At 46.9% G+C, this 18,993-nt stretch overlaps 1 protein-coding gene across 25 annotated transcripts in view; it reads right to left on the bottom strand.

Annotated features, from left to right (window-relative positions):
* Positions 1–18,993, bottom strand: part of CUX1 (cut like homeobox 1) — a 472,906-nt gene that overhangs the window by 255,438 nt on the left and 198,475 nt on the right. For 21 of the 25 annotated variants that reach the window (XM_045387934.2, XM_045387935.2, XM_045387927.3 and 18 more), the window contains exon 3: positions 1,924–1,971. The exons of the other annotated variants lie outside the window; for them this stretch is intronic. In XM_045387934.2, the coding sequence (XP_045243869.2) occupies positions 1,924–1,971 (48 nt within the window). The remainder of the gene's footprint in view (positions 1–1,923; positions 1,972–18,993) is intronic. 25 annotated transcript variants of the gene reach the window in all.

Genomic DNA, 18,993 nt, shown 5'->3' with positions numbered 1-18,993 from the left:
CTTGAACCTGGGAGGTGAAGGTTGCAGTGAGCCGAGATCGCGCCATTGCACTCCAGCCTGGGCAACAAGAGCGAAGCTCCGTCTCAAAAAAAAAAAAAAAAGAGTATGCAGGTGTTCACTGTACTAATCTTTCCATTTTTACACAGCTTTGAAAATTTTTCAAGAAGAAAGGAAAACAAGCAAACACCCAGAAAGTACACTGAACTCTGAGTGAGAGAACTAGGAAGCTAGTGCGTCTCTCAAAAGCTGCTGAACAGGTAACAGAACAGGTAAGATCAAATGTGGGGAGGTGTCAGGTAACAGTCTCACTCATCAAGTACGGGCTTGGAGATGAAGTTCTGAGAAAAAGACTGTTCAAGTCCATCCAGGCTCTGGGATGCGGGTGTCCTGCTGGCCGGACCAAGCTACATGCATGGGGGCTGAATGAGGCAGGAAGAAGATCATAAGAAGACAGGGGCACTGTTCTACCCTCTAAAATTTCCAGCCATCACCAACCGCTGTGTCTTCTTTCTACGCTGGTCCCTTTTGATGTCCTGAAATCGCCTCTCTATCTCTGGCTATAATCTCCCTGGCCTCCTTCTTCACTCACTCCCTGCTCTCGCTCCCAGCTGACAAATTTCCCAAATGGAAGCCCGACCACTTGCTCTAGAGCTCTGGGCCCAGGAACCCAGCCTTCCATATATAAGGCCCATATCACCTGTGTCCCAAGTGGAACCTACTATATCTCACAGCTGTATCGCTTCTGCCCCTTCCCCCACGTGCTCCCTGTGACTTAATAGTTGCAAGAAAATAAAATCCCTGCCAGGCGCGGTGGCTCATGCCTGTAATCCTAGCACTTTGGGAGGTCGAGGCAGGTGGATCACTTGAGGTCACGAGATCGAGACCAGCCTGGCCAACATGGTGAAACTGTGTCTCTACTAAAAATACAGAAACTAGCTGGGTGTGGTGGTGTGCACCTGTAATCTCACTTGCTTGAGAGGCTGAGACAGGAGAATCACTTGAACCCGGGAGGGGGAGATTGCAGTGAGCCAAGATCACGCCACTGCACTGTAGCCTGGGTGACAGGGCAAGACTCTGTCTCAAAAAAAAAGAAAAAAGAAAAATCCCTAAGACTGTACCAACATGGGCCCTTTCAGGGGCTTTGGAAATGTCTCATTTCCTTTTCTCATCAGCCTGATATGATTTCACATTGTTTTTCCAATGGGAGACGCTAAAGAGGTGAGAAGATTTAATAAATCCGCAAGAATAATATAATTTCTGGTTTTCTAAACATCACTGAATCTTTACACAAAGGGCTGGCAAGGTCACCCGCGTGAAGCCCGGTCTCCTCTGTGGCTGTTCCTGCTAACAGGTAGCCAGGGCGGACGTCCCAGGTGACTTGCCACCCACGTGCCGTCTGCCAGATGGCTCAAGTCCTTCTCTGGAAGGATCCGTTAGAAACCACTTCCTTCTACCGAGCCTAGGCTTGCTCCTCGTGGCTTCTGCCTGATGCTCTGTTTCAAGCCTGCGATCAAGTGGCATCCCTGTGCCCCCGCCAGCCTCTCACCAAAGCACCGCACTCGTGGCAGTGGCAGCCCCAGACCAGCTCAGGGAACCAGGCGACTTCTGAGAGGGAACGCATGGGCTCCTAAAGGCCTCGACGAAAACAATCTGCCCATTGCAACCATACAAGGCACTTCTGCTCGGAATCCACCACACCTCTGTATATTCTGAGCATAGCTTCCTTTTCCAGGAGAGCTTTCACCAAGGACCCAGTGGAAAATCACGTCGCAGAGCGCAAAATATGCACGACGCTGGGTTGGAGCAGCCGGGAAGGCACCATCTGGGCAGCACCTTTTGCCCACAGCATTTCTTTAACGTGACTAAAAAGATGAATTAGCCACGAAGGGTGGCTCAGGATAGAAAATGAATAGAAAAGCTTACCTCTCCTTGGAAACTCTTCAGCAGCGGCGCTACCTGCTTGCGCAAATCCTGGAGCAGGAGGCGGAGGTCAGGAAGCAGCCATTTGAGAAGGAGAAAGAAGGGAAACATCGGTTAAGGCCTCCTAAAAACAGCGTGGCAGTCAGTGCTGATTATCATCTAAAGCAAGCCTGGGGACCTCACCCGTTCCTGCACTCCTAAAACATGAATAACGCCAACTGGCGCTCCAGGATTTAAACTTATTTAAGAATACAACGAGGTGGTTCTTTCTTGTTGTTGTTGTTGTTGAAGACAGAGTCTCATTCTGTCGACCAGGCTGGAGTGCACTGGCACAATCCCGGCTCACTGCAACCTCTGCCTCCTGGGCTAGAGTCATCCTCCCACCTCAGACTCCCAAGTAGCTGAGACTACAGGTGTATGCCACCATGCCTGGTTAATTTCTGTATTTTTTTTGTAGAGACAGGGTTTCATCATGTCGTCCAGGCAAGGGTCAAACTACTGGGCTTAAGAGATTCGCCCACCTGAGCATCCCAAAGTGCTGGGATTACAGCCGTGAGCCACCCCACCAGCCTACAACGACTTTTTATTTCTACTAACTCCTGGTCACATATACCTCATTTTGAATGTGCTACAGACTAAAGCTTTTGGTGATGTCAGTTTAAGTGAGATGATTCGCTTGGAATAAAAGAGACTAGAATGGGTGGTTTGACTGCTGTTTCTATCTGAAATGGACCTGGGCCACTGCACTGTGTTTTAGCTGCCCCTTTTTTTTTTTTTTTTTTGAGATGCAGTCTCACTCTGTCACCCAAGCTGAAGTGCAGTGGCACAATCTCAGCTCACTGCAACATCTGCCTCCCGGGTTTGAGTGATTCTCTCGCCTCAGCCTCCCAAGTAGCTGGGACTACAGGTGCCCACCACCATGCCGACTAATGTTTGTATTTGTAGTAGAGACGGGGTTTTGCCATGTTGGCCAGGATGGTCTCGAACTCCTGATCTCCGGTGATCCACCCACTTTCGTCTCCCAAAGTGCTGGGGTTACAGGCGTGAGCCACCATGACTGGCCCTAGCTGCCATTTTAATGCACCGTTAATGGGAGATACAGCCTGTTTTGAATCCACATCTGACAAAGTCACAATAAATTTTATCCCATGCCACCAGTGCCCATTTTGAAACACCAGGACATCCCATAGGTACGTGCTTATGATCCTGTTCAGGGCATTTTATTTAAAATGAAGTAACTGAGAAAGTGCTTCAAATACTTTGAAAAGACTCAACTAAGATAATATTTACTGAAAGTTCAGGCATTTAAACTACGTTTTTTCTTTCTTTTTTTTTTTTTTAAGATGGAGTCTCACTCTGTTGCCTAGGCTGGAGTGCAGTGGCTAGATCTCAGCTCACTGCAACCTCCACCTCCAAGGTTCAAGTGATTCTCCTGCCTCAGCCTCCCGAGTAGCTGGGACTATAGGTGCCCACCACCACGTCCAGCTAATTTTTATATTTTTAGTAGAGACGGGGTTTCACCATGTTGGCCAGGCTGGTCTCAAACTCCTGACCTCAGGTGATCCACCCGCCTCAGCCTCCTAAAGTGCTGGGATTACAGGCGTGAGCCACTGCGCCAGGCCTACCTTTTGGTTCATGAAGCCTTCTGAGAATCTGAGGAAAGCTACTGACCTTGCCATTAGAAATAAAACTCTGCAAATTATTTTATCAGAGCCTTCCTAAGTAAGACCTATCGAGATCCCAGATGAAGAAGTCTGCTTATCCAACACATACAGCCATATATGCTTACTTATTTTTAAATATAACTTAAATAAATTTGGGAAATTCAGTTTCTGAGTTACCCTAGCCACATTTCAAGGATTCGGTAGCCACTTGGCGCTAGTGGCTACTGCTTCCAACCATGCAAACACAGAACTTTTCCATCATTGCAGAGGGACCTACAGGATAGGCCTGTACAGCAAGTTTTTGTTTTTTTGAGACAGAGTCTTGCTCTGTCACCCAGGTTAGAGTATAGTGGTGTGATCATAGCTCACTACAGCCTCAACTTCCTAGGTTCAAGTGATCCTCCCATCTCAGCCTCCCGAGTAGCTGGGACTACAGATGCACGCCATCATGCCTTGCTAATTTTCATATTTTTTTGTAGAGATAAGAGTCTTGCTATGTTGCCCAGGCTGGAATTCCTGGACTCAAGCGATCTGCCTGTCTTGATCTCCCAAAGTGCTGGGATTACAGGTGTGAGCAACTGCACCTGACCACTGTACCACAAGTTTTTTGACAAATATCACCAGCCCACATTATTTTGTACTGTGATCCTGTAGAAACATTTGGTCAAGAAGCATTGTAATTTCCCTTTTAACTGTATACTGTTCCAAAGGATGCATTTCTAAACGTGATACCATTATTTCCTTGGAGAAGTCAGGCCTGTTGCTTCCTCCACTAGATGATTTTCTATATTTTTGCACCAAGTTCCATGACAAAAAATAATCAGATTCTTTACCAATATGTTGTTGCTTTTTTTTTCCCCCCCTAAGACGGGGTCTGGCTCTGTCACCCAGGCTGGACTGCAGTGGCATGATCTCAGCTCACTGTAACTTCCACCTCCCGGGTTCAAGGGATCCTCTCACCTCAACCTCCCATGTAGCTGGGACTACAGGCACACACCACCACACCTGGCTAGTTTTTGTATTTTTTGTAGAGACAGGGTTTCACCATGCTGCCCAGGCTGGTCTTGAACTCCCAGGTTCAAGCGATATGCCCGCCTTGGTCTCCCAAAATTTGCGGATTATAGGCGTGAGCCACCATGCCCGGCCACCAATTTCTTTTTATATGAATAAGGCTATCTGTGGTCAGCACCAATAATAGTTTGACAGAGATAACCACGTCCTCATAGCTGGCACCTGTGAACACATCAGATTGCGATGGTAAAAGGGGCTTTTGCAGATGGGATTATGTCAGGGATCATGAGTCAGGAGATGATCCCGGATTATCCAGGTGGGCCCGGTGTAATCTCAGTGCTCCTAGTAAGAGAGAGGCAGGAGGCTCAGAATCAGAGGAGATCTGAGGACGGACGCAGAGGTCGGAATGCTATAGGAATGTGGACAGCCCGAGAGGCTGGAAACTGCCAGGAAACTGATTCTCCCCCAGAGCTTCTGATAGGAACACAATTCTGGCTGACACCTTGATTCCAGCCTGGGAAATCCCATTTTGGACTCCTGAACTCGAGCACTGTCAGATGATAAATTTCTGTTGTTTTAAGCCACTCGGCGCATGGCAGGTTGCGATAGCAGCAACAGGAAGCTAACACATCACTGCATCCCATTGTGCTTTTCAGAAAGGTAGAGGACAAAATGTAACACAAAGGGTAACAAGCGAAAAGAGGGTGGAAGGTGTAAAGAATGATGGAGGAGAGATTACTGTGTGATCCCAGCAGGGTCCAGGGAAAACAACCACGGGGCCTGGCACACAGTGGGGACTCAAAAGACAGGGAATGGGTGCATAAGGGAATGTATGGAAGAATAGCTATGGCCGGGCATGGTGGCTCACACCTGTAATGCCAGCACTTTGGGAGGCTGAGGCAAGTGGATTACCTGAGGTCAGGAGTTTGAGACCAGCCTAGCCAGCATGGCGAAACCCTGTCTCTACTCAAAATACAAAAATTAGCTGGGCATGGTGGTGCATGCCTGCAGTCCAGGCTACACAGGAGGTTGAGGTGGGAGGATCACTTAAACCCCGGAGGTAGAGGCTGCAGTGAGCTGAGACCGCACCAATGCCCTCTAGCCTGGGTGACAGAGTGAGACTCCGTCTCAAAGAAAAAACAAAAAAAGGCTTAACAAGGGCCCAGATTCAGAGAGGAAAGAGACAAGTCAGATGAAGTCATGGAATGAGAAAGCTGGTGGGGCTGAGAGATTTCAGATTACAGCAGAGAAATGGAAGAGGGCAGAGCTTGATAGAGGAGAACAGGGGGCTGGGGCACAGGGGCAAGGCCAGGCCCTGAATGGCAGTGTGCCTTACCAGGTGTGCTCCCAGGTTACCCCAACCCTGCAACCTGGCACAGGGCCAGCCTCACCCAAACACCAGCTCTGAGAAGTACAGGAGATGATACAATTATTTCTATATTCCATTACAGCATTCCAGAAAGGCAGAAGGGCTTTGCCTTTTATAATGTCCTTAAATAAAGCTAACTCCTCTCACCCCATCCATGTAGATTTTTTCCCTTTTGAGCATATTCATGTCTCCTAACAGACCTACAAAAATAACCTTTTTGATATTAAAGCTACATGTGTGTTTGTACACACACTCACGCACACACACATATTTAAAGACAGTTGAAGAGGGAAAAACCACTATATACTCACACGTATCATACACAAACTGATATATATGTACTTCAAGCTGCCAGCCAAAAATCACTCATTCTAATTTCATCTTTGGCAGTTTGAGAAATTCCCGATCCAATTCTGCTGCCTGCAAATATTATTCAGTTTTGTACTAAACTAAGAAGACAGATACAAAGATGTTCAATTCTGGCCAGGCACGGTGGCTTATGCCTAGAGTCCCAGTACACTGGGAGACTCCCCACCTCAACCTGGGGGGTTGAGGCTGCAGTGAGCCAAGATCGTGCCATTACACTCCAGGCTGGGTGACAGAGAGAGACTCTGTCTCAAAAAAGATGCTCAATTCCGACCCACAGAATTCTCCATCGTCGGTTAGCAAGGACATGATATGATTTACTGTCTTTCTAGAACACAGCACTCTTTGCTGTCTGGACAGCACCAGAAAATGCAGACTCTGCCACTTACTGGTCCTCATGCACACCCGCATAATCCTCCTTTGTGGTCATAAACTAGAAAAAGTGGGGCTCAGGCCGGTCAAAACTACAGTGGAACAAATGATAATGAGGCAGTGAACACATGTTTAAAAACTGTTTTTTGGGGAAGATGGAGTCTCGCTTTGTCACCCAGGCTGGAGTGCAGTGACGTGATCTTAGCTCACTGCAACCTCCACCCCCCAGATTCAAGCGATTCTCCTGCCTCAGCCTCCCAAGTAGCTGGGACTACAGGTGCGAGCCACCCCACCCTGCTCATTTTTGTACTTTCAGTAGAGACAAGGTTTCACCATGTTGGTCAGGCTGGTCTCAAACTCCTGACCTCAAGGAATTTGCCCACCTCGGCATCCCAAAGTGCTGGGATTGCAGGCTTGCGCCACTGCACCCGGCCATGTTTTAAAACTTAATTACTGGCCGGGCGCGGTGGCTCAAGCCTGTAATCCCAGCACTTTGGGAGGCCGAGGCGGGCGGATCACAAGGTCAGGAGATCGAGACCACAGTGAAACCCCGTCTCTACTAAAAATACAAAAAATTAGCCGGGCGCGGTGGCGGGCGCCTGTAGTCCCAGCTACTCAGGAGGCTGAGGCAGGAGAATGGCGGGAACCCGGGAGGCGGAGCTTGCAGTGAGCTGAGATCGCGCCACTGCACTCCAGCCTGGGCAACAGCGTGAGACTCCGTCTCAAAAAATAAATAATAATAATAAATAAATGAATAAATAAAATAAAAATAAAACTTAATTACTTCGAGTTACACACTTAATTCATTTACAGGCTTGTCAGTGATGTTTTTTCACCTTGCTTTCATCCCATCCCATCTATTGGGCAAAAAGTAACAAACATCTTAATGCACAGAAAGTTAAGGTCTTGAGATAATTCCTATCGAATGTCTATTGGTGAAAGCCAAAATAGCTCATGCCAACCTCCTCTCCTTTGAGTACACAGCAAATAAATAATGTTTACACAGAGATGTTTCTATGTAAAAGGATTTCCATTATTTTCTTTTTTTTGTTTGTTTTTTTTGTTTTTTGTTTTTTTGAGACAGTGTCTCTCTCTTCCATCGAGGCTGGAGTGCAGTGGCTCAATCATAGCTCACTGCAGTCTTGACCTCGTGGGCACGAGCAATCCTCCCATCTTAGCACCCCGAGCAGCTGGGACTACTGGCATGCGCCACCATGTCCAGCTAATTTTTGCATTTTTTGTAGAGACGGGGTTTCACCATGCTGCCCAGGCTGATCTCAAACTCCTAGGCTCAAGTGATCCACCCACCTTGGCCTCCCAGAGTGCTGGGATTACAGGGGTGTGCTACTGTCTGGCCGGATTTCCATTATTCTTGAAACCGCTGATTCACAACTCAGTTTTCAGGTCAGAGAACTGAACAGCAAAATGCTATTAAGGAATTTTTTAGGTAATGCTAATTGCTGGAGGAAACCATTCTGACGTAAAAGCAAAATAGAGACAAATAAAATCATGAGGCAGTGTTCAATTGCACCTGTAATGTATGAGCGGGAGTCGTAACACACACACTCCCGGGCCCTCTCTAGAAGGCTCTGCTCTATCTTAGGGCCTCATGCTCCCAATTCCCATGAGCTCTCTTCCGCTCCCCATATCCCAGAGTCGCGTGCCAGGGACCCAGAGCTGGTGACGTGCTGAGCTGCTGCACAGAGGCTCACCTCTGTCTGCAGGAGTGAGAGCCTCGCTGGAATCAGCACAAACACAACGCATACACAGAAGGAGGCTGTGAATTACAAACACATCTCCAAAGTCATCGAGTCGTCTCTATTTTTAAAATATCTGGGCTGGGTGTGGTGGCTCACACCTGTAATCCCAGCACTTTGGGAGGCTGAGGCAGACAGATCACCTGAGGTTGGGAGTTCGAGACCAGCCTGACCAACATGGAGAAATCCTGTCTCTATTAATAAAAAAATACAAAATTAGCCAGGCATGGTGGTGTGTGTCTATAATCCCAGCTACTTGGAAGGCTGAGGCAGGAGAATCACTTGAACCTAGGAGGCAGATGTTGCGGTGAACCGAGATTGCACCATTGTACTCCAGTCTGGGCAACAACAGTGAAACTCCGTCTCCAAAAAAAAAAAAAAAAAAAAAAAAAAAAAAAAAGTCTGGTAACTCATATCTGTAACCCCAGCACTTTGGGAGGCCAAGGCGGGAGGATTGCTTGAGCCCAGGCATTCGGGACCAGCCTGGGCAACATGGTAAAACCCTGTCGCTAGAAAAAATACAAAAATTAGCGAGTATGGTGGTGCAGGCTTGTAGTCCTATCTACTTGGGAGGATGGTTTGAACCTAGGAGTTTGGGATGGCAGTGAGCTATGACTGTGACACTCCACTCCAGCCTGGGGTGACAGAGCAAGACCCTGTCTCCAAATGGGGAAAAAAAAAAAAAAAATCTAATAATCCAGATTTTTCTGGATTTTTTTTCACTCTACAGTAACTTGGATGCTTTTCTGGGAAATAACCCTGACTTCATTTAAGAGGTGCAGCATCTCTTGGTGGTACCCCATCCTCTACAGTGACAGCTCGGGGGTGGGACCCTTTCTCCTTTGGTGACAATGTAGTCTTTCCAAGAGCACTGGGGCAGGGTGGGGGTAGTGAGGAGCTGAACTGGGTCACTTCTGAAAGACTCGATTCTGACTCTCTCAAGGTTGTTGCCAATGGTGCTAGGGGTGGGGACCCTTAGGGACCTGGCCCTGTGGCTTGGCCTGTTCAGTTGTCACCTTCTGTTCCAGATATCCCCTACCTGGGGTAATTCTCCGCTCTTGCCTCTCCCCTCTCCTCTGGTCTTAGCTCACATTGTCATTTCTTTTTTTTTTTTTTTTTTCAGACGGAGTTTCACTCTTGTCGCCCAGGCTGAAATGCAGTGGCATGATCTCAGCTCACTGCAACCTCCGCCTCCTGGGTTTAAGCAATTCTCCTGTCTCGGCTTCCCAAGTAGCTGGAATTACAGGCACCCGCCACCATGCCTGGCTAATTTTTGTATTTTTAGTAGAGATGGGGTTTCACTATGTTGGCCAGGCTGGTCTTGAACTCCTGACCTCAAGGGATCCGCCTGCCTCAGCCTCCCAAACTGTTAGGATTACAGGCGTGAGCCACTGCGCCCAACCCCAATGTCTTTTTATAAGGCCCTGGTAGCACCAATGAGAGAACAGTAATTACTGGTGAAAGAAAAAATGTTCTTAGTATTTATTTTCCTGGATGTCATATAAAATAGCTGTAAGTTTCCCTTATCAATGTATACAAGAGCTCAGACCAGGTATGAAGTCTTTAAAAACAAGACAATATATATTATGTGATATGCGGACTGTAGACCTCAACTTAAAATATAGTTCAGTGAAAAATAAGTTTATTTTGTTCCAGGATACTGAAACCGTCACTTCCCATCTCATCTGAAGATGAACCATATAACCATCAACACGGCATCGTTCCTTTGGTTACTTTTATAGATGAACACATATTCCTTCCAGTCCTTGTGATAGAAAAGGGTAATTTTAAATGGCATTGAAACTCAAGTATTAAATAAAAAATATCTTTCTATACAACAGCAGACAGTAAGTATGTCCTGGCAATTTCTCAAAGATTTTAGTTCACAGGTTTGAGAAAAATTCCATTAGCTTTAATTATTTATCAGCAGTCAATTTAGATTACTGTTCTTGACCTATTTTTACAGTGTATGGGCCACCCAGCAATGAAATAAATGAATAGTCTTTTTCTACAATGGCTGATTTTCTGAAATAATAGAAATCTGGTTTAAAGGAGGAATGAAACCCCAAACATGTAATTACCACAATATATAACTCGCCACGCTGCTTTTGTAGTTGGATAAAATGCACATCTTTGTGAGTTTTTTGGTTATTAAATAAGATTATCTTGAAAGGGATAAACTCACTCCTGCTGTAATTTCTTCCCATTTAAATGTCTTTGCACCATTTAAAACACGTTCCGTGTCCTGGCAGCAAGTCTCCAATGCTGATGCTATGGCTTTTGCGTGGTGCCTGGTACAACTCCACCACGGGAAGGGCTGGCTTTGGGGGACTGGTGGGATGGGGAGCTGAGATGAGGGTGCAGGATTTCAACACAGGGTGCCTGCTGGTAAGCAGCGAGGGGTACCCTGAAACCGCAGGCGGGGACCCCTGAGTTCCCAAGCAACAGGGAATCTGCAAGGCTTTGATGATGAGACCGGGCATGGTGGCTCACGCCTGTAATCCCAGCACTTTGGGAGGCCAAGGCAGGTGGATCACATGAGGGCAGGAGTTCAAGACCAGCCTGGCCAACATGGTGAAACTCCATCTCTACTAAAAACAGAAAAATTAGCCAGGTGTGGTGGCATGCGCCTGTAATCCCAGCTACTCTGAAGGCAGAGGCTGCAGTGAGCCGAGATTGCGCCACTGCACTCCAGCCAGGGCAATAGAATGAGACTATGTCTCAAAAAACAAAAAAACAAAAAAAGACTTGTCTGATGTTGAAAAGTGGGGTGTGTGTGTGTGTGTGTGTGTGTGTGTTTAGGGGGTGGTTATCTAAGTGGTAATGCCTGAATGTGGGCTGATAAAGATTGAGGATGGTGCAAAGGACTCAGAAGAAGGGCAGATTCGAACTGCACGGAGGCCGTGATCTGGCAGCACGTGGCCACGGCTCAGGGTTATGGTGGAGCCTGTCTGCCAATGCCGCTAAGCCAGCGATCCTCAAAGCAGAGTCTGGGGACTCCCGGCTCTCCAGATCCTTTCATGGAACCACAAGGTCAAAACTACTCTTGTTACTTGCCTTTTCCTCGCCTTCTCCTGCAAGTGTACAGTGGAGTTTTCTAGATGGCTGCGATGTGTGACGATAGCCTCACTCTGACACCAGTGGCTCGTGTGTTTGTGTGTTCCTGTGCTTTGCAGACTCCTCAGCTTTCATGGCTAACACAGTCAATACTGAGAGATACAACACACACATGCACACGCACGCAAGCACGCACACACGCACATACGCACGCACGCACGCAACCTCTCCGGAGTCCCCAATTTAAAGAGACTGAAACTTTGAGAAATGGTTGCACTAAGGCTTCTTCTGGTCTCAGAGCTGAGAACCGCTCATTGTCAAGGGAAAGGCTGTTTGTCCACTCTGAGATCCTGTGTGTGGCCTCATGGGCAGCTCAGACAGGACAGCCAGAGCCTCGCTGGCATCTGGGGATCAGACACCTCACTGAGAGGGGCATGCAAGCGCCAGCTCCAGTAGCCTGGGCTGGCATCAGCCCTGCCCAGTCTCCAAAGCCACGTGTCCAGGGCTAGCCCACCTGGCACAGGAATTTCCTGCAGGACTCTCCTCGTGGCCAGGGGATCAGCGGTGGGAAACAGGAGAAGCCAAATTCAGGCTCCATTGGTTAATTCTCTTAAATAAGTCTGATTTGATTCTAGGTCTGATTTCAAAATATTCTTCCAGGTCCCTTTCTGAATAACTGCTCATGTCTAAACCTCTGACTGGGCACAGTGGCTCACACCTGTAATCCCAACACGTTGGGAGGCCCAGACAGGAGGATTCCTTGAGGCCAGGAGTTCGAGACCAGTCTAGGCAACATAGGGAGACTCCTGCTCTACAAAAAAAAATTTTAAAAATTTACCCAGGCATGGTGGCAAGTGCCTATAGTCCCAGCTACTTGGGAGGGTGAGGTGGGAGGATCGCTTGAGCCCAGGAGGTTGAGGCTGCAGTGAGCTATAATCACGCCACTGCACTCCAGCCTGGGTGACAGAGCAAGACTTCATCTCAAAAATAAACAAATCTCTAGTTACATTTCAGAACTTTGAAAACACAGTTGTGATTTATTGATTTATTGATGTATCTATACATCAATAGATTTGGAATTTGTCAAAGAGAGGAACTACATGTTTTTCTGAGACAGAGTCTCGCTCTGTTGCCCAGGCTGGAGTGCAGGGGTGTGATCTTGGCTCACTGCAACCTCCGCCTCCCAGACTCAAGCGATTCTCGTGCCTCAGCCACCTGAGTAGCTGGGATTACAGGTGTGTGTCAGCATACCTGGCTAATTTTTGTATTTTTTTTAGTAGAGATGGGGTTTCTCCATGTTGGCCAGGCTGGTCTGAAACTCCTGACCTCAGGTGATCCACCCATCTCGGCCTGCGGAAGTGCTGGGTTACAGGCATGAACCACCACATCCGGCCCATGTATTATATATTAATTTATTCAAAAATCATTTGAGCATTAATTACGAGTAGTGAATGAGACAGTCAGTCCCTGCCCTCAGGAAGCTTATGTGCTAGTGAGAGTGGTGAGGTCTCAATTTCTAGGAGACATTTGAGGAGATGTACAGTCCTCTATTCCTGGGCCAAAGGATGGTGCTAGGTTCGGAGCAGACACTCAGTGAATACTTGTGGATTGAATGAATGAAGAGATGCTCTTCCCAGACTCATCACCAAGCTCACTTTTTTTTTTTTTTTTTTGAGACAAAGTCTCCCTGTGTTGCCCAGGTTGGAGTGCGGTGGCGCGATCTCGGCTTACTGCAACCTCCGCCTCCCGGGTTCAAGCAATTCTCCTGCCTCAATCTCCTGAGTAGCTGGGATTACAGGCGCCCACCACCACGTCAGGATAATTTTTGCATTTTTAGTAGAGACAGGGTTTCACCATGTTGGCCATGCTGGTCTCGAACTCCTGACCTCAGGTGATCTACCTGCCTTGGCCTCCCAAAGTGCTGGGATACAGACGTGAGCCACCACGACCAGCCCAAGCTAATATTTTATGGACACTGCTGCAAAGGGAACTCCTGTGCTAGACAGGGATGGACCCCAAAGGCACCATTTCACCCCAGGACTCTCTGAAACCAACCAAGATGTGTGACTCCGACTTTTGCCACCGTGTCATTTATTCCAGATCTTAGGCCCTGCTAACATTTAGACAAATGGGCTGTTTAAAATCAGAATGCAGATGAATCCTTCCTCTTAGTACTTTCAGGAGTCTATCTGTAAGAATAATCAGAGATGTAGGCAGAGATTTATGCACAAGAATGTCCAGCATGAGTTTAGAACAGAGAACTACTGGGAACAACGTGGATCCCGACACCAGGGGAGTACTTACTAGAGAATTTTACTAAAGCAGTACAATAGCATATTAGGTAGTCAGTATAATTCTTTGTAAGAAACGAGGTCTTGCTCTGTCGTCCAGGCTGGAGTGCAGAGGTGCGGTCATCACTCACTGCAGCCTGGAGTCAGTATCATTAGTTTTTGAAGAAGAGCAAAGACTTGGAATGAGGCACGTGACTTCCATTTATTCGACAGATGTTTGTTGAGTGGCTATTTTGGGCCTTCCGGCCCTGTTTCAAGGGCTCCTTCAATCATGAGCAGAGTCCACAGGCTGCTGTGCCTCCTGAGCTTCTGTTGTGTGACAGGTGAGATACGAGTCAAATCACCACCAACATGGATGACACTTACCTGTGGCCAGTGCTGCAGAAAGGGGCACGTGGTGTGAAGGGAGTTTAAGAGGCAAACTGGCCAGGCACAGGGGAACGTGCCTGTAATCCCAGCACTTTGGGAGGTTAAGGCGGGAGGACTGCTTGAGCTCCGGAGCTCAACACCAGCCTGGGCAACATAGCCAGACCCCATCTCTACTAAAAATCAAAAAAATTAGCTGGGTATGGTGGCACGTACCTGTAGTCCCAGTTACTTGGGAGGCTAAGGGAGGATTGCTTGAGCCTGGGAGGTCGAGACCAGCCTGGGCAACAGAGCAAGATCTCATCTCTACAAAAAATGTTTAAAAAGTAGCCAGATGTGGTGGCACGTGCCTGTAATTCCAGCTACTTGGGAGTCTGAGGTGGGAGGACTGCTTGAGCCTAGGAGGTCAAGGCTGCAGTGAGTCGTGATTGTGCCACCGCACTCCAGCCTGGTGACAGAGTGAGACCCTGATTCCAAAAAAAAGAAAAAGAAAAAAAGAGGCAGACTTGACCCTAGACAGCAGAGAAGGCTCCTTTGGGGAAGGAGCACCTGAGCTCAGATCTGGACGATGTGTAGGGGGCGGGTGAGTGAAAGGAGCCATGAACTTTTATAAAGCATGTTTACAGTTTAACCCCAACATGACAACAATGAATCTCACACACATATATGCATTTGGACAACACTACCATGAAAGACATTGGCATGAAATGGGAGATGTTTCTAAGTGAACACAACTATGGCTTTTCTTTTTCCTTTGTCTTTAAATAAATTGTATCCTTTCGGCTGGACATGGTAGCTCACACCTGTAATCCCAGCACTTTGGGAGGTTGAGGCAGGTAGATCACCTGAGGTCAGGAGTTCGAGACCAGCCTGGCAAACATGGTGAAACCCTGTCTCTACTAAAAATACAAAAATTAGCTGGGCATGGTGGTGTGCGCCTGTAGTCCAAGCTACTTGGGAGGCTGAGGCAGGAGAATTGCGTGACCCTGGGAGGCGGAGGTTGCAGTGAGCCGAGATCGCGCCACTGCACTCCAGTTTAGGTGACAGAGCAAGACTCCATCTCAAAAATAAAATAAAATAAAATCAGATTTCAGGCACGCTCCTTTTGCAGTTCCAGTTTGATTTTCTTTGTTTCTCCACCTGGATGCCTGACTTCACATTTATTCATCACTTGTGTACAACTAGCTTACCTAAAATTAAGCAGCTTGAAAAAGACATCCTTTCGTTCTTAGGTTCATAATCAGCACATATTGTTTATTAATATTTACTAGTTTCACAGCGCTGCTCAGAGGAATAATTAATAATGAACGATGGGTAAATCTACTTGCAGACACAAAGCACAGTGTATATGCTTTCTGGGACACTCACTCAAACACACACATGGACACAGAGGCAAGATCTTGGCAAGGCACCTGGTAACCCACGTGCAGCCAGAAAGAAAGATCTAAGCAGTGACCTCACAATTTTTAGATGCTTTTTTTTTTCTTCTTCTTCTTCTTTTTTGGTAGTCGGGGGATATCACAGAGCCACTGGCATCGAAAATGCAGCCCATAATTTCTTAATTTCTAAATGGAATTATTTATACCATACAGATAGCAACCAAGTCTAAGCAACATGTAACTTAGGGGGCAACTAGGGAATTTAAACCTTTGAAACTAGATTTTATGTTTAAAGACGCTCAGAGGCTTCCCAACGGATTATCCCAACCTAGCAAGCGAAGGAGAAACAAAAACTTCCAAGCAAAGAAAGGCTTCCTGGCCCTCCCCGACTTTAGCATCCCCGATGGTAGAGCAGCACGCGGCTAGGAAGGGGGCCCAACGTCACTGCAGCCAAGAAAGTCCGTTCAAGGGCACCAGAGAAGCAGTAACTTAGTTTCATCCAGTTTTATCCAGCAGGTCCCAGCCCTTGGAGACCCCAGAGGTCTCTGCAGAGCGTAGAGTGTATCTAAAAAGAAGTCTAATTGGTATTGATCTATATGCCTAACTTTGCAGTTCTCAGGATGCGCGCTGTTTTAAAATGAGCACATTTCACAGGAAATTCTGGGCGGGAAATGGTGTTTGTGTTGTGGGAGTGAGTGGTGGCCGTACCGAGTATCCCTTATGTTGGTCTTTTGAGATACTATGAATGTAGCTTCTAAAAGGTGCATCTAACAGCAACCCACTGCGAAGGCCACAGAGGTTGGTCTCTTCTGAGCTTGCTGCCCAGGAGAGTTCCAGGGACCTGAACAGAGATAGACACAATTTAGAAGCTGCTGGACCCGAAGGGTACACATGACTCAGTACCTGTTTCGCACCCTGTCTCTGGAAATGGAGCCACAAATTGCAACTTACTCAATAACAGATTAAAACGAAAAACAGGCTGGGTATGTTGACGCATGCCTGTAATCCCAGCACTTTGGGAGGCTGAGGTGGGAGGATTGCTTGAGCCCAGGAGTTCGAGACCAGCTTGGGCAACATAGTGAGACCCTGTTGCTACAAAAAATACAAAAAATAGCCAGGCGTGGTGGTGTGTGCCTGTGGTCCCAGCTACTCAGGAGGCTGAGGTGGGAGGATGGCTTGAGCTCAGAGAGGTCAAGGCTGCAAGTGAGCCGTGACTGTGCCACTGCACTCCAGCCTGGGAGACAGAACAAGACCCTTTCTCAAAAAAATAAGAAAATAAAATGAAGTGAGAGGACTTTGCATATGAGTCAGTCAGTCAACAAGGCCGAGAATCCTCTATTTCTGGAGTGACTAGCCACAGAAAATACGCTGTATACGTGAGCTTGGATCTATGGAAAACTGTTGATGCTTAGAAAATTATTATGTGTTTGGTCAATAACTGCCTTTTGAATACTTCTGGAATTCCTCTAAGCAAGCTTTTTCAGGCCTATTCCCGAAAAGTGACTTTTACATGGTCCTGGAATTTTCTTCTGGATACACAACGTGGCTTCTTTGTAGCGAAACAATTTAGGAAAGAAATACAGTTGAAGACATTCTATATCTCTTGGCTGGAGCTGCTGGCCCTGGTAGATGAATCATAGAAGTCCATAAATGTCAAGCAAATTTGCACGGACTTTTCTTTTATTACCGTATATGGCAAATATAGATCTATTTATCTCCAACCATCTTGACATTAGCTTTGGTGATTTTTGTACCTTATTGTCTTTCTTACAAATTTCTCTTGATCTACGTCTCAGTCACGCATGTCCAACGACAGTAATGCCATTCATAACCCTGGGCCGGTGCCTTTTTTTTTTTTTTGGTATGATGGCAGAATGGCAGAATGTTTAAACTGGTAAGTATTTGAGGTAGATCAAAGTACCTAGCTATTTACATTCTTGCTACATCTTAGCGAACACCATAGGGCTGTAAGGATTTCCGCAAGAATTTCACCTGAACAAGTTTTCTCCCCCAAGGAATTAGGTGTTTCTTATCATGCATTTGGGAATCAGCTGAAAAACCATGGTTGGTGCTGACTGCTTTTGATACATTCCTTAAAGAGATGAATATTGAAAATATTTTCAGGGTTCGAAAAGCTGACTTGCTGGGAAATTCCATGACTGGCTGAGATGACTTAAGAATTCTCTGGGGGAATGCTTCATTCATTCGTTAAATTTGTACCGAGAGACAGAGATACAAAGATGAACAGCCCCCTCCGCCCCGACTCTCCAGGACACAAGTGGACTCGGGAATGCATACCTTCTGGAAGCAGCCAGGGCCATCTCTTCATGACCCCGGGCAGCACCTTCAAAAAGTCCAGCCAGAGAGGACGCCGGGGAAAGCAGAGTGACCAGTCTGTCTTCTGCTTTCATTGTCATATTACCCCATGTGACAAGTACAAAATCTTCAGCTACAACCTTTAAAAGCTACTGAAGCCCAGGCGTGGTGGCTCACGCTTGTAATCCTAGCGCTTTGGGAGGTCAAACCAGGCGGATCACTTGAGGTCAGGAGTTCGAGACCAGCCTGGCTAACATGGTGAAATCCCGTTTCTACTAAAAATACAAAAATTAGCCAGGCGTGGTGGCACGCACCTATAGTTCCAGCTACTTGGGAGGCTGAGACCCGAGAATTGCTTCAACCCGGGAGGCAGAGGATGCAGTGAGCTGAGATTGCACCACTGCACTCCAGCCTGGACAACAGAGTAAGACCCCATCTCTTAAAGAAAAATTCTAAATAAATAAAATACATGTTTTTAAAAAAGCAAATCCTGTGAAATCAACAATATGGCAGTCTATGTTTAAAACCTAATTGAGTGAAATTATTTTAGAATACCCTTTCAAAGAGTCCTTTCTGTAGTCCCAAATTATCTGAAAAAAATAAATAAATTCAAGTGTCAACCAGCCTGGCCAACATGGTGAAACCCTGTGACCACTTGAACCCAGTGACCAGAGATCACACCATTGCATTCCAGCCTGGGTGACAAGCCCGAAACTCTGTCTCAAAATTAAAAAAAAAAATCAAGTGTCTAGGTATGGTAATAAAAATCCTCTCACCCTGCCACCAAAAATGATAGGGGTGTACCTCCGTGTCCTGCCTGGCTAGGCACCAACTCCATGGGGTAGTTCTCCCACCCACAGGGAGCTAACAAAAAAAGGCAGAAGGCTGGGCTCGGTGGTTCACGTCTGTAATCCCAGCACTTTGGGAGGCCAAGGTGGGCAGGTCACCTGAGGTCAGGAGTTCAAGACCAGCCTGGCCAACATGGTGAAACTCATCTCTACTAAAAACACAAAATTAGCTGGGCATGGTGGCGCATGCCTGTAATCCCAGTAACTTGGGAGGCTGAGGAAGGAGAATCACTTGAATCCGGGAGGTAAAGTAAATAAATAAATAAATAAATAAGCA

The sequence above is a fragment of the Macaca fascicularis genome, chromosome 3 (assembly GCF_037993035.2).
Source record: "Macaca fascicularis isolate 582-1 chromosome 3, T2T-MFA8v1.1".
NCBI lineage: Eukaryota > Metazoa > Chordata > Mammalia > Primates > Cercopithecidae > Macaca > Macaca fascicularis.
Note: the sequence above shows the minus strand (reverse complement) of the source record. Positions and strands in the feature narration are given on the sequence as shown.